The sequence below is a fragment of the Salvelinus namaycush genome, chromosome 6, assembly GCF_016432855.1.
Source record: "Salvelinus namaycush isolate Seneca chromosome 6, SaNama_1.0, whole genome shotgun sequence".
Classification (NCBI taxonomy): Eukaryota; Metazoa; Chordata; class Actinopteri; order Salmoniformes; family Salmonidae; genus Salvelinus; species Salvelinus namaycush.
Window position 1 is genome coordinate 48,240,622 of NC_052312.1, and position 16,611 is coordinate 48,257,232.

At 47.2% G+C, this 16,611-nt stretch overlaps 1 protein-coding gene across 1 annotated transcript in view; it reads right to left on the bottom strand.

The window, feature by feature from the left end:
• Positions 1-15,750, bottom strand: part of LOC120049164 (protein piccolo-like) — a 72,729-nt gene extending 56,979 nt beyond the window's left edge. The window contains exons 1-3 of the mRNA XM_038995392.1: positions 15,542-15,750; positions 11,948-12,974; positions 8,627-9,643 (exon numbers count right to left, since the gene is read on the bottom strand). Coding sequence (XP_038851320.1) covers positions 8,627-9,643; positions 11,948-12,974; positions 15,542-15,750 — 2,253 coding nt within the window. The remainder of the gene's footprint in view (positions 1-8,626; positions 9,644-11,947; positions 12,975-15,541) is intronic.
• Between the last annotated feature and the right edge of the window lie 861 nt (positions 15,751-16,611).

Sequence of the window (16,611 nt, forward strand, 5' to 3'; positions counted from 1 at the left end):
TTGCGTACTATTGTTTGTACAGATGAACGTGGTACCTTCAGGCGTTTGGAAATTGCTCCCAACGATGAACCAGACTTGTGGAGGTCTAAAAAAGGTTTTGGCTGATTTCTTTTGATTTAACCATGATGTCAAGCAAAGAGGGACTGAGTTTGAAGGTAGACCTTGAAATACATTCACAGGTACACCTCCAATTGACTCAAATTATGTCAATTAGCCTATCATAAGCTTCTAAAGCCATGACATAATTTTCTGGAATTTTCCAAGCTGTTTAAAGGCAAAGTCAACTTAGTGTATGTAAACTTCTGACCCACTGGAATTGTGATACAGTGAATTACAAGTGAAATAATCTGTCTGTAAACAATTGTTGGAAAAATTACTTGTGTCATGCACAAAGTAGATGTCCTAACCGACTTGCCAAAACTATGGTTTGTTAACAAGAAATTTGTGGAGTGGTTGAAAAACAAGTTTTAATGACTAAGTGTATGTAAACTTCCGACTTCAACTGCAGATACCGATGAACTTACTGTTTGTATGTATGTATGTATGTATGTATGTATGTATGTATGTAATGTAATGTAATGTAATGTAATGTAATGTAATGTAATGTATGTATGTATGTATGTATGTATGTATGTATGTGAGTCAATAGAAGACATTCCTGTTCATATGCTAGCAGTGTGGGCTGAAGCAGGCTCACAGTGTGGGAGGTAGTGTGGGCTGAAGCAGGCTCACAGTGTGGGAGGCAGTGTGTGCTGAAGCAGGCTCACAGTGTGGGAGGTAGTGTGGGCTGAAGCAGGCTCACAGTGTGGGAGGCAGTGTGTGCTGAAGCAGGCTCACAGTGTGGGAGGCAGTGTGTGCTGAAGCAGGCTCACAGTGTGGGAGGCAGTGTGTGCTGAAGCAGGCTCACAGTGTGGGAGGCAGTGTGGGCTGAAGCAGGCTCACAGTGTGTTAGGCAGTGTGTGCTGAAGCAGGCTCACAGTGTGGGAGGCAGTGTGGGCTGAAGCAGGCTCACAGTGTGGGAGGCAGTGTGGGCTGAAGCAGGCTCACAGTGTGTTAGGTAGTGTGGGCTGAAGCAGGCTCACAGTGTGGGAGGCAGTGTGTGCTGAAGCAGGCTCACAGTGTGGGAGGCAGTGTGAGCTGAAGCAGGCTCACAGTGTGGGAGGCAGTGTGTGCTGAAGCAGGCTCACAGTGTGGGAGGCAGTGTGGGCTGAAGCAGGCTCACAGTGTGGGAGGCATTGTGGGCTGAAGCAGGCTCACAGTGTGGGAGGCAGTGTGGGCTGAAGCAGGCTCACAATGTGGGAGGCAGTGTGGGAGGCTGAAGCAGGCTCACAGTGTGGGACGCAGTGTGGGCTGAAGCAGGCTCACAGTGTGTTAGGTAGTGTGGGCTGAAGCAGGCTCACAGTGTGGGAGGCAGTATGTGCTGAAGCAGGCTCACAGTGTGGGAGGCAGTGTGTGCTGAAGCAGGCTCACAGTGTGGGAGGCAGTGTGGGCTGAAGCAGGCTCACAGTGTGTTAGGCAGTGTGTGCTGAAGCAGGCTCACAGTGTGGGAGGCAGTGTGGGCTGAAGCAGGCTCACAGTGTGGGAGGCAGTGTGGGCTGAAGCAGGCTCACAGTGTGTTAGGTAGTGTGGGCTGAAGCAGGCTCACAGTGTGGGAGGCAGTGTGTGCTGAAGCAGGCTCACAGTGTGGGAGGCAGTGTGAGCTGAAGCAGGCTCACAGTGTGGGAGGCAGTGTGTGCTGAAGCAGGCTCACAGTGTGGGAGGCAGTGTGGGCTGAAGCAGGCTCACAATGTGGGAGGCAGTGTGGGAGGCTGAAGCAGGCTCACAGTGTGGGACGCAGTGTGGGCTGAAGCAGGCTCACAGTGTGTTAGGTAGTGTGGGCTGAAGCAGGCTCACAGTGTGGGAGGCAGTATGTGCTGAAGCAGGCTCACAGTGTGGGAGGCAGTGTGGGCTGAAGCAGGCTCACAGTGTGTTAGGTAGTGTGGGCTGAAGCAGGCTCACAGTGTGGGAGGCAGTGTGTGCTGAAGCAGGCTCACAGTGTGGGAGGCAGTGTGGCCTGAAGCAGGCTCACAGTGTGGGAGGCATTGTGGGCTGAAGCAGGCTCACAGTGTGGGAGGCAGTGTGTGCTGAAGCAGGCTCACAGTGTGGGAGGCAGTGTGGGCTGAAGCAGGCTTACAGTGTGGGAGGCAGTGTGGGAGGCTGAAGCAGGCTCACAGTGTGGGAGGCAGTGTGGGCTGAAGCAGGCTCACAGTGTGTTAGGTAGTGTGGGCTGAAGCAGGCTCACAGTGTGGGAGGCAGTGTGTGCTGAAGCAGGCTCACAGTGTGGGAGGCAGTGTGGGCTGAAGCAGGCTTACAGTGTGGGAGGCAGTGTGGGAGGCTGAAGCAGGCTCACAGTGTGGGAGGCAGTGTGGGCTGAAGCAGGCTCACAGTGTGGGAGGCAGTGTGGGCTGAAGCAGGCTCACAGTGTGTTAGATAGTGTGGGCTTAAGCAGGCTCACAGTGTGGGAGGCAGTGTGGGCTGAAGCAGGCTCACAGTGTGGGAGGCAGTGTGGGAGGCTGAAGCAGGCTCACAGTGTGGGAGGCAGTGTGGGAGGCTGAAGCAGGCTCACAGTGTGGGAGGCAGTGTGGGAGGCTGAAGCAGGCTCACAGTGTGGGAGGCAGTGTGGGAGGCTGAAGCAGGCTCACAGTGTGTTAGGTAGTGTGGGCTGAAGCAGGCTCACAGTGTGGGAGGCAGTGTGGGCTGAAGCAGGCTCACAGTGTGTTAGGTAGTGTGGGCTGAAGCAGGCTCACAGTGTGTTAGGTAGTGTGGGCTGAAGCAGGCTCACAGTGTGGGAGGCAGTGTGGGCTGAAGCAGGCTCACAGTGTGTTAGGTAGTGTGGGCTGAAGCAGGCTCACAGTGTGGGAGGCAGTGTGGGCACCAACCTGGAAGAATAAGGAGACTACAGGAAACACCACACAAAGCCAAGAAATAGAGAGGTGTGTGTGTGTGTGTGTGTGTGTGTGTGTGTGTGTGTGTGTGTGTGTGTGTGTGTGTGTGTGTGTGTGTGTGTGTGTGTGTGTGTGTGTGTGTGTGTGTGTGTGTGTGTGTGTGTGTGTGTGTGTGTGTGTGTGTGTGTGTGTGCGCGTGCGTGCATGTGTGTGTTAGTATATAGGGCCGGGACGATACCAGTATTGCGATACTTGTTAATATCTTGGCAAGGAAACAAAACAAAGCGGATTTAACTTCTTTATGAAAACAAGCACCATTCTGCTGTCATCCAGACAAGGTATAGAACACAATAGTTTCCATACAGAAGGTTTTTAAAGGACCAAAGAGTATGTTGTGCTTTGTGTTTCCATTTTTGCCATGGAAACAATATGATCACAACCCTACTAGTATATGAGTTGGCTCTGACTCAACCTAACCTGGAGCAGATGGACAACCAAAATAACACCCTGGGGGCCCCTAACCACAGGTGTACCCAGCTAACCACAGGTGTACCCAGCTAACTACAGGTGTACCCAGCTGACCACAGGTGTACCCAGCTAACCACAGGTGTACCCAGCTGACCACAGGTGTACCCAGCTAACCACAGGTGTACCCAGCTAACCACAGGTGTACCCAGCTAAGCACAGGTGTACCCAGCTAAGCACAGGTGTACCCAGCTGACCACAGGTATACCCAGCTAACCACAGGTGTACCCAGCTAACCCAGCTAACCACAGGTGTACCCAGCTAACCACAGGTGTACCCAGCTGACCACAGGTGTACCCAGCTGACCACAGGTGTACCCAGCTAACCACAGGTCTACCCAGCTGACCACAGGTGTACCCAGCTAACCACAGGTGTACCCAGCTGACCACAGGTATACCCAGCTAACCACAGGTGTACCCAGTTAACCACAAGTGTACCCAGCTGACCACAGGTGTACCCAGCTGACCACAGGTGTACCCAGCTGACCACAGGTGTACCCAGCTGACCACAGGTTTACCCAGCTGACCACAGGTGTACCAAGCTGACCACAGGTGTACCCAGCTAACCACAGGTGTACCCAGCTGACTACAGGTGTACCCAGCTGACCACAGGTGTACCCAGCTAACCACAGGTGTACCCAGCTGACCACAGGTGTACCTAGCTAACCACAGGTGTACCCAGCTGACCACAGGTGTACCCAGCTAACCACAGGTGTACCCAGCTGACCACAGGTGTACCCAGCTAACCACAGGTGTACCCAGCTGACCACAGGTGTACCCAGCTGACCACAGGTGTACAGCCATTCATTTATCCAGGATGAATAATGTCACATCTTATTGGTCCTGTAGACCTACTTGTAAACAAACACAAACTGCCTCAGATAAATACATATTTATCTTTGATATGATGGCCAGATAGAAAAGTTGAATGTTGGATCATGAACCTAAATGTTGGATTCAGCTTCCTCATGATGGTGATGGTCTCTACTAGAAAGTATAATAAATGATATTATATGACTATAGCATATTCATTGTCTCTGTATGTTGGCACAAATACATGTCTGTGAGGTTGTCCACAGAGCAGGCTTTGGAAATGGCTTAGTCCAGTGAATGCTGTAGCTCAGATGTCATGGTTCCTCTCTCTAGGTTATATAATATAATTCTGACAAGGGCCTTGGATGCTGTCTGATGTGAGCAACAAGGCAGTCTCATACAGTAGTGTCTGCATCGCAGCAGTCTCATACGTTACTGAGTGGACTATAAATATAATTTAACAAAAATGATTTGAAACGAATAAACTGCATATTGTTATTCTAACACACCTGATTCAACTAGTCCACTAATCGCCAAGCCCTTGAGGTGTGTTAGTGCTGGGCTGGAATTGACATAGAAGAGGTTTTAAAGTGTTGTGCTGGGCAGACGCCATTTCAGAGACAGATCAATGTATTTTATGCTTGGGGAGAGCAAGAGTAAATATAGTCAAACAGAAGAGGCAGAACAGTAGAGGCAGAACAGTAGAGGCAGAACAGTAGAGGCAGAACAGTAGGGGCAGAACAGTAGAGGCAGAACAGTAGGGGCAGAACAGTAGAGGCAGAACAGTAGGGGCAGAACAGTAGGGGCAGAACAGTAGAGGCAGAACAGTAGGGGCAGAACAGTAGAGGCAGAACAGTAGAGGCAGAACAGTAGAGGCAGAACAATAGAGGCAGAACAGTAGGGGCAGAACAGTAGGGGCAGAACAGTAGGGGCAGAACAGTAGAGGCCGAACAGTAGAGGCCGAACAGTAGAGGCAGAACAGTAGAGGCAGAACAGTAGAGGCAGAACAGTAGAGGCAGAACAGTAGGGGCAGAACAGTAGGGGCAGAACAGTAGGGGCAGAACAGTAGAGGCAGAACAGTAGAGGCAGAACAGCCAGAGATCCTTGAGAACAACATCTAAACTACTAAAGTACAGATTTGATTTGATTTGATGAGCTGATGGGTAGAAGAGAAATATAAAGAGGGAGAAAGAGGGACAGAAAACAAAATTAAAGAGACAGTAAGAGAGAGAGAGAGGGACAGAGAGACAGAAGCTAGGTTCCCATCCATTTGTCAAAAGATTTCCAAGCAAATATTCTAATATTCGGACAAAAAAAGGAATTATAATCCACTGGTCTAATGTAATTTGTTTGATCAACATTTAGGAAAGGTTCCCGACAATGTTCTGTTTCCATCAGGCCTGTTTTCAGTTTTTTATCTGACATGTACAGTTATTCACTCAAATAAACAGAGAAATGAACAGAGATAATAACAGAAGAGAGAGAGAGAGAGGCTCATATTGAGGAAGGTTAAGGGACACCTCTTCTGACTGGGACAGTCTTCCTGATGCTCTTTAAATCGTTTTAGGAAGCAGAGATGACTTTTTCTACAGCATGCCTACACAGCAAGCAACACACACCAAACAAACACCAACACACACCACACACCAAACAAACACCAACACACACCACACACCAAACAAACACCAACACACACCACACACCAAACAAACACCAACACACACCACACACCAAACAAACACCAACACACACCACACACCAAACAAACACCAACACACAGATAAATGCTCCTTCAGACTCAATGCAATGCATGCACCAACCCCCACACATACACACAACCCCCTAAACACACACACACACACACACAAATAAACACAAACAAATACACACAAACAAATTCTCAGCTCGGAGCAAATGTTGGGAGAATGACAGAGGCAAGGCATGTCTGCTGACGAAGCAGAGAAAGGGGGGGATGAGTCAGTGTACTGAGGTAGGTAGACTGAGGCAGTAGCAGCCTCGTTGACATGGCCATCCAGCACCATGCCCTGTCCTAGACCAATGACTCACATGATCTATCTATTCCTCTTCATCACAAAGGACTCAGTGCTCTACGTAGCTCTCCATCAATCACCACACTTTCAGTTTCATGAAGCATCCTTGAATGGATTGGTTTAGATTAGATGCGTGCCTGGTTGGGTTGAATTGAATTTCAGCTCAGTTAAAATCAAGTTTGGGATCGAAATTCAACATGTATAAATCAGGAAATTAGGACTTTTTCAATTAGTATGTTTTTCAGTGAACCTTTTCAATCCATGATCAGAATGTCCTATTAATTCTCGACTGAGTAAAGATGAATTTACATAGTCCCTGAAACATGGTGGTATTTCAACTCTGTCGGTTATACTCCGCACCTGGGTTGTGTTCATAATTGCACACTGTCACAAAGCGTTTTGCATTGGAAATGAAAATGAGCATTTCTTATTGGACAAGTCCAGCTAGTCCCTCACTATTTCAGTCAGTTTTCTTCAGTTTGGTGCCTAATGAACACAACCCTGATTTTGAGCAAAACAAGTATAATGGTTGCAGTGTTAAGACACACTGGTCCAGAGACACCTAATCTTTGGCTCATTAGGCCATGTAAGAACATAATCACCTAGGATGCTGATCTCCCCAACGTAATTACACATTTCCCCGTGCCTTGGACTTAATTCGAGGAATACGCTGCTCCTCATTACTGCCAAAGATGGACCAGTACGACAACACAGAGACACCAGTCTATGATATTGGTAGCATTTTATATTGAGTTGACCTGTGTAGTCCAGAAGCCATAACCTGAGGGCCTTTGCTCCTCTAGGAGCTAAAATTAGTAGGTAAAGTAAGTGCCACCTGTGTAGTAATGAGGTAATTACACTAGTAACAACCTTAGGGTACATAGTAGTACTGTAGTAACTAGCTGTCTGAGCCAACACAAAGACACATGAGGGTCTATGATGTGTGTTTTACCTCTATTTTAACTGTCTTTTGAAGTACTGTATGACATCACAGTGTATGTGTTTCTACATACAATAATGTTAAATAAACCTAAACGTAAATGATGAACTGGGTACACCTGAATGGAGAGCCTCTTCAGTGACGTTGTTTCATAATGGAGTGGCGGCCATCTTGTTGGGCGTGGTGGTGGAGTCATGGTTCTCACCGTGTGACAAGGAGTTAGACTGCCTAATCTCCTCGGAACACCTTAAATAGACCAGTAGCATGATTACTAAGGGAACTGGCCACGTGCTATGCCGCTAAACACTAAACTACCAACTAGCATAGTGAAGCTAGCATGTGAAGCTACGCCAAACCTGCATTCGCGTGAGCTCAACTATACCTGCTTTCAACACTTTCACTGCTTTCACACAAGTTTGAACAACTTACATTGTGAGTAGCTCCTAAGCCAAGCCAGACATGGTCGATAACAAATACAATCTAGTCACAGTTCAACCAAACTTGCTATTATAATTGAGAAACCAACTCTAGCCTTATTACACCCTATTGACCTGTCAACCAACATATACAGCAGTTACACAGTAGACATGCAATAAGTAGGCTACTGCTGTATTTTCCCCTCAGAATACTGTTTGACATCGAGCTTTGATTTGCTGAGCTGAATGAAATTCTGTGCAGTTCTTCTATTAATACAATTCGATGACCCCATAAACCATCTGTTCTTGGGAACTGAATGTAAGTGATGTATGTTAATTCAGTGTCAATGGGACACGCTAGTAATAAATCAAAGAGTAGTTGGTTCATATGACCACACACACACACACACACACACACACACACACACACACACACACACACACACACACAACCCTCTCTTAGATTACAGAGTCAAGTGGCATCCTTTTGAAGTGTAAATGGCGCTCAATAATGAGATGGCCATTTAAATGGCATTCATTTAGCCTTATTAACCTAGCCCCACAATGGCTTAGAGTTAGACTACAGTGCAGCTAGGAGGCTAGGGAAGGCTAAACGCATCAACCACAAACCACTCCCTCAAAGGTCAAACACTTGCAGCAGTCATGACAACCAAGACCGTGACCAACGTTCAGGTTCACTTTAGGTAAGAGCTGTACCTTTAAACAGGGTGTCAATATTTGTGTCCTGATTACAATTGGAAGATATAGAAACCAAATTGACTGCAGACGTGGTTTTTATATAGCCAGTGAGTGACTGAACAACATGGAGTGTACAGAAGACTGTAGCCCTAACCCACCTACTGTAACAATGGAAACGGCTGAAGTCCTTGTATGGTTTGTGTACCTTTCAGCAGAACTGTTTCTATTTTAGCAGTAGTGAAAGCTGTACTGGTCTTACCTCACCAAGATGAGGTGTGGGGTTGAAGCCACACAGGTTGCACACACTCTTCTTGCACTCAGTGCAGTTGCTGTAGTTAGGGGGGTCTGCTGATCCAACGTTCAGCTCCACCTTACACAGAGGGCAGTTTTCCTGGGCCCCCGAGCCTGTTGCCATAGTAAGCGGCTCCCCCGCTTTCAGAGGCTCCACGGAGGGATCTGCTTCTATGGACTTTTGGTCCTTCAGCAGGGAGACGGCACGTTTGGGGGCCTTCTTGGAGGCAGGCGGGGTGTCAGGGCTGTCTGAGTCGGGGGGAGACCCGGGAGCGGAGAAGGGAGAGTCCGGGGGAGAACCGAGGGGAGAACAGGGGGCAGAGAAGGGGGAGTCTGGGGGAGAGCCGGCAGGAGAATCGGCAGGAGAACCAGCTTTCTCATCCACAGAGTCCACAGAGTCGGTGGTCATGAGGTTGGTGGCCGAGCTCAAAATGGACGAGCCAAAGCCAAACATCTGGGAGGCAGCCGCCGGGGGCTTGGCTGTCTCTGTAAAACCACCGAACCCGCTGAACATCTTTCCCGTCACTGACTCTGCTGTTTTTTGGGGACCAGCAGCGGCTTTGGCCCGATCAGGTTTGGCTGATCCAGTGAACCCACCAAAGCCACTGAACATTGTTCCCGTGATGGACTCGGCCGCCTGGGAGGCAGCGGCTGGAGGCTTGGCCACATCGGTGAGCCCCCCTAGGCTGATGCCCCCCAGGCCCCCGAAGAAGCTGGACTCCTGTTTACCTTTGGCCGGTGAGGGCTGGGGGCTGCCTTTCGGGGAAGATGGGCCGGGGGATTTCTGTTTGGGCGTGGTTGGAGGGGTTAAGCCTCTGTCGGAGATGCTCTGCTGCTTAATCAGTAGATTGGGCTTCTTGCCATCTTTGTCAGGGTCTTTCCTTGAGGGTGAAGGAGGGGCAGAGCCCCTGCCCATCATAGGAGGGTCATCCATACCCCCCATAGCCCTCTGCATCTGGCAGTTGAGACACAGCCACTCTTTGCCCTGAAAAGATCCAAAACATGGTCAGACACACATACGACACACACATATACACACATGTACTGTATGGCCGGGACGGTACCAGTATCGCGATACTCATTAGTAACGTGGCAAGGAAACAAAACAGGAAGCGGATTGAACTTCTTTAGGAAAACAGCCGTAATGTTGGAAACAAATACCATTATGTTGTCATCCAGAGTGACATGTATTTATTTTCCAAGTTATAGCACACAATATTTTACATACAGCAGGTTTTTAAAGGACCAAACAGTATGTTCTGCTTTGTATTTTTATATTTGCCATGAAAACAATATTGCGATATCACAGCCCAATATCACAGCCCTAATGTAGTGTATATACAGGTACACACACACACACACACACACACACACACACACACACACACATACACACACACACACACACACACACACACACACACACACACACACACACACACACACAATCCTTTCCTTTAAGTGAAACATCACAGTAATTCAGAGAAAAAACAACTTAATTAGTAAATTTCAATAACATGCATGATTCTCTTTTCACACTGTAAATTGTTTTTCGCTCGGTTCATGAGGGATTTAAAAGCACATTGAATGATTTATACTAATTACGTGTTGCAGTAACGGGAGCTGTATTTGCAGATCGTGGCAATTTGCAGAACCACCATTAAATGTACTATTCGACAAGGCTGAATTACAAATGGAACATTTCTCTAATTTGAGGCAAAAATCCTATCATTACAAACCATTTTATTTGTTTTATGTGAAATGTTTATTGGTTGATTCATTGTTGAAATATAAGAAAAGTACTCTGATGAAAGTAGATGCATTTCATGGTTAGTTAGAAATGGGAAACCACTGTATTGATGCATCAGTAACACTTTATACATATATCATTAGATAATCATACTGATTTCCTACATGATATATACTGTATGTTTGTTCTAAAGATGGAGTTTCCTCACATATCCTGACAACAAGCTTAGCTACAGTGTAATGTGTTTGTTCACTACACAGGACATGGCCTTGGTTACCATTGTCTACAACAAGAAACCCGACAAAAGAGGACAATATTGACATGGTTATTATCAGTGTCTTGCATAGAACTACACTCACATTGCCGTTCCGTCTTTGTGATTACCATGCTCAATAATTCTACCCCCAGAAAAAGAGATGCAAAATATGACCACTTTGTGATTCTGCTGTTTTATCTGATAGCGTGTGCAAAGATATACTTTTTTGAGAGGGGCACTGATGACCAAATCTTTGAATTCATTATTTGTATTGTATTTTCTGTATATCTATAATAAATACCTTATATGGATAAGTATCAGATCACCTGCCGCCCTCAGTTTCAACAGGCATCATGCCTCGGGGGTGCATGGCTCGTGTGGTTGGTTACTGAAATCTGCCAGTGGCCGGCGGTTGGAGGCTTCCTGTGCCCATGACATGAGTCACCTTGATAGCTTCCCCACTGTCCATATGGCCCCTCTGTTCCTCAAGCTGTGTGGCGTTAATATGAGGGGCATTTACCGAGCTAGGCCTGACTGCATGGGCATCTCTAGAATGCTAAATGCTCAAAGGCTCATGCTAAAAAGGCTAATGCTAAAAAGGCTCATGCTAAAAAGGATAATGCTAAAAAGGCTCATGCTAAAAATGCTAATGCTAAAAAGGCTCATGCTAAAAATGCTGATGCTAAAAAGGCTCATGCTTAAAAGGCTAATGGTAAAAAGGCTCATGCTAAAAAGGCTAATGCTAAAAAGGCTCATGCTAAAAATGCTAATGCTTAAAAACTATCGCTCGGCTTCTTTAGGTATCAGAATTAACTGTTGGTTTTTATTGATTCACCTTTTTTATGTATATTTTGTACTGTAATGGTGTACTGTGCTTCTCTTGTGAAGGTGAAATGTCATTTAGACATGCTGGGTGAATTTTGTACTAATAAACAGAAACCGAAAACTTTAACTAATTCAAGGCATACGTTGGTTGTTGTATCTATGCAACGACACTGGCAGTAGACATTTAATTGAATGAAGTGTCTGATACATCTGGGACAGAATGTGATGCAAAAAAACACCATATAATAGACCCTCAGTCAGTACAAACTACAGTACAAATACATTTTAAGGGTAAGAGAGAGAGCAAGAGAGACAGAGAGGAACAGCGACAAAGGAAGTGTGGGAAAATGGAAATACGGTGGAGAGAGAGAGAAAGGGTAGTATAAATATATACCAGAGAACAGGAGAAAGAGAGAGAGAGGAAGAAAGCAAGCTAGAGAGAGAGGGCCTTCTCTTACCTCCGAGTCTGGGGGGCTGAATCCACATAGGCTGCAGACCTGGTTCTTACACATGGTACAGTTGCTGTAGTTGGGCGGCTCCTTGGAGCCCACGTTGAGCTGGGTACTCTTGCACAGCGGACACAGCCCACCTCCAGGTGGTTTACCAGGGCCTTGTGGACCAGGGGGACCCCCAGCTTTAGCTGGCCCGCCTGGCTGTGCACCGGGGCCAGGGGGTCCTTGCTGCCCAGGGGGCCCTTGACCGGGGCCAGGGGGTCTAGGTCCTTGCTGCCCAGGGTGCCCTTGTCCGGAGACAGGGGCTCTGGGTCCTTGCTGGCCAGGGGGGCCTTGACCAGGGGGTCTGGGCCCTTTCTGCCCGGGGGGTCCTTGACCAGAGGGTCTGGGTCCTTGCTGCCCGGGGGGTCCTTGACCAGGAGGTCTGGGCCCTTGCTGACCAGGGGGGCCTTGACCAGTGGGTCTGGGCCCTTGCTGCCCAGGGGGTCTGGGCACTTGTCCGGGGCCAGGGGTTCTGGGCCCTTGCTGCCCAGGGGGTCCATGACCAGTGGGTCTGGGCCCTTGCTGCCCAGGGGGTCTGGGCCCTTGTCCGGGGCCAGGGGGTCTTGGCCCCCCCTGCTGGGGGCCCTTGCTGCCCGGCCCTGGGGGCCCACCTTGGGGCTTCTCTCCAGGCTTCTCTTCCTTGTCAAACAGGCCAAATGAGGGCATGTTGACCCCGGAGCCCATGGAGGTAACCTCGGAGGACATGGAGGACATTCCAGAGGACACCTGGGACGTCATGGACGAGACAGCGTTAAGCGGGTTGGCCCCACTCAGGAAGCTGGAGCCAAACATGCCTGTTTTCTTCTCCGAGTCCTTAGGCTCCTGCCTAAATCGGGACTCTAAGAGGCTGAGGGACGAGGGACTGCGGCCAGGGGCCGGCCTGCCAGTGGGGCCCTCTCCAAACGCGTCTACGGTGCGACTCTTGCTAAGCCGACCAGAGGGTCCAACTCCTGGCTGCTGGGGCCGCTGCTGAACATCTGCCTCCGAGGGCCTGAGAGAGAGAGTGCGAGAAAGAAAGAAATAAATAAATAAAGAAACAAACAAAGAAGAGTCATTTGGCAGTACAAATGGAAATAGATGGTGTGTATGAATTTCAATACTCTGTGACTTCCTTTCTTTCCCTCCTTTCCTTAATCTGTACTGATGTGACAGAGCTGGATAGGTGAAAGCAAATTGCCATAGGCTTCCACCATGTTGTTGCATTTTCAGATCAGCGAAGAGGAAGGAGAGGAGACAAGGAGGGGAAGCTACTTTACACTATCAAATGGCTGATATTTGCCAGTTGCCAAACTTAAGGAAGAGACTAATTAAACACTCATGATCACCATCGCCGCAGAAGAGCTCCTAAATACATCATTCAACACACATACAGACACATATGTATCCCAAATAAACAGATCTTCCAAACAACCAAATCATTAAGAATGATAATCGTTATATGACAACTCATCACTCAAATTCTACAGACGTCTCAACAATCTGGTATGATGTGTTGTAATAACATAGCCTACTTAACTACAAGGCCTACATGAGGTCTGGCTCTTTGGGGGTATTGAGCAATACTGTAGGCTAAATGCTCAATGATGAAATGCACTTAAGCCTCTGACTGACACAACAAGCTAACCTTTCACCCCAAAGCCATTGGACATAGGCCTATCATCGGCACAGTGAGCACAAAGCAAGCATAGCACCAGCCCTAGGCTAGTGCTGATGGGAAAGTGAATAGCGCTGAGTGACATCTACAGTTGAGAGATCATGGAGATATAGGAGAGAGAGTGCAAGACAGCTCAATGGGGTAAACTGAGATGGCCTTATTAGATTGAGCTGAGAGGCGAGATAGATGGGATAGACAGCCTAGCCTACACTGCTGTCAGGTGCAACCCTGCTACTCATCAACTGAGATTGAACCTGTCACGTAGATGATAGATAGATCAATGCCGAGCACGAAATATGATCAAGCGGTTCAGGTTTGGAACAGTGAAGAGTCAATGTGAATTTGAACTGAAGGTAAAGCATGAATTACAGAGAAAAATAGCTTGCCATTTGAGGCCAACAGACCATAAGCTAATTGGTGTTTAAAAGGAAAACTCCACCCAAAAACAATCTCTTGGTATTTGTTTCATTAGTCCATTGTTGACATAGTCCAAACATGTTTTGCTTGTCAGAAATCAAGTTTTCAAGTTATGTAACTTTCAAAATACAGAAAATTATGCAAAACGCAGCATCATATGATGCAAAATACATCATATGCGGATGATTTCTGTACTTTGAAAGTTACATATCTTGAAAAAACTTGATTGCTGACAAGCAAAACATTTTGGCACTATGTCAACAACGGACTAATGAAACAAATACCAAAAGATCGTTTTTGGGTGGAGTTTTCCTTTAAGTGACAAAAACAGCCCGCCAGTTCTGCCATTGGCAACTGTTGGTTTCAGCACCATGGAAAGCAACTAGCTCACAGACAGACCGCTCATCCACTTGGCTAATGCGCTTCCTTCCACAAGATGTTCGATATCTTTCAATTTCCAAAATGAAATTCAAAACCCACTTTCAAGATGCAATAAGGGGAAATCAATGACTGTGATGACATTTGCGATCGCTGTTCTATATATAGTCACATTAATATGTATGTATCCCCTCCCCCTATTCTGGCTTGGGTAATAATAACTGCTCTCGCCAACAGAGCGAATTAGTGATAAGGAATTTGTGATAACGTGTATCGTGTGCCAATGGATATTTGAATGATATACTGGTGGGAATTGTTGGTCAATAGGGGACACACAGCCAGCGTCGGCCTGAATATCGACTCTTGACATATATTTGCAATAGAAGCTATGTAAATACGATTAGGCTATGATATATAATTGACAACATTGGAATGGTGATATACAATGTTGGCACCGTGAGTGGAGAGGCTATTTGTTTGGGGTGATAGCGTCCTTCGTGGGGAAAAATACAGTGGCTTGACAGAGTAATTTTTACCCAGGAGGCATTTCGATTCTTTACAAACGCTGGTGTCTTACCACCGATTTTACAGCGGCTATCCTTCGATAATGGCACAATTAAACGATTTACGCAGTAATTCGCATGCAAATAATTGTTACAAGAGATTATTTCAGTATCATACCATGTAGTGCATTCTAATATTTGATCTGATGCGGTATTGTGAACGAACTGACAAATTGTCCAGCATTTTACCAGATGCTTTAATTTAATAAATTAAGCGAATTAACAATTTATGGTAAAAACAGCATTGATCTTATAGCTATCAATGCTTCAAGACTATCTTTGTAAATGTCAATAACAATAACCAACTATCCCATTTTTGAATGGTATCATCTATCCCCATGGTAAATGTGAATGGGTGTGAACATGCATTCTCCTTTCCTGTCCATTCATAGTGATACACTGCTGACAAGCTGCAGTGCTCTGCCTAATCAAAACACGGCACAAACACACGCCTTTCGTTCTCTTTCATGAATATGCCCGTTAAATGACGGGGTACGGAGAGGAGTGGACATTTTAAAGTGCACAAAAATGCCAGTAAAATCCTGCCTTCGAGCGGGCGCGCCCCCGGGCTTGTTGGCTTGCGCCCTTGACATAGCCGCGGCGAGTTGCTTCCTGTCATCCTCGCTGAGTTGGCTCAGGTCCACCTGTGCCCCCGTGGAGGTCCGAATGAAGCCTCCTTTCCCGTCCGGTGCGAGCCCCTCCGGTAATCCAGCAAGCACCCCTTCGCCGCCTTCGAGGCTCGCTTCGTTCCCCATGATGGCCCCCTCCCGCCGCCCCCCGTTTCGATTTCGACGCGACGCTCTGCGTTTTTAGCTCCAAAGAACGTGGTGAAAAGCGGTGAAAACGGCCCCCCTCGACTCTGCGTGCATCTCAAATTATTTCTCCATCTTTACATCGCCCTCTCCCTCGTTCTCTCAGTTCTGTGTTGATATCGCGCATCTCTTCTGTCGATGGACGACGGTTTTCCGTGCGGGTCTGTCTTCAGTTCTATCCTACTACACCACATCCTCTCCCTCTCTCCCTGCGCTCTCAAACGCGCATGTTCCGCTTCTGACAGGTGACAGAAGACTTCGCTGAAGGAAAATACGTAGGCTTTAAAGGGATCAACGTTAACCGTTAAAAACATAACGTGTAGGCTACAGAAGAGCTCTTGTTAGTTCAAAGGGGCAAGTGTATTTCCCTTTACTCATTTGTAACCTGTACAACAATGACACGACCTAAGCTGCTGACTTGATTTCTGTAATACATGACGTCCTGGTGACATTTTGGCTATTATGTATATCACGATGATCCTGTAATCTTAAGGTAGGCCTACAATGAGTGGGTTCAATTAGGCGTCACACATCCAGATGTACACACACACACACACACACACACACACACACACACACACACACACACACACACACACACACACACACACACACACCTAAATGCCAGTGATATGCCTTTATAGCATTACAGTGCTCTGGGTCAAGTGTGCAGGTGTGCATGCTTTTGTTCCAGCCAAAACACCTCTTCAATATATTATCACGATTTTGATTGAAACTAAACCCTGCAAATCATGTAGTTCTCCACTACCAGACTGGCAGCATACCACCCTGCATCCCACTGCT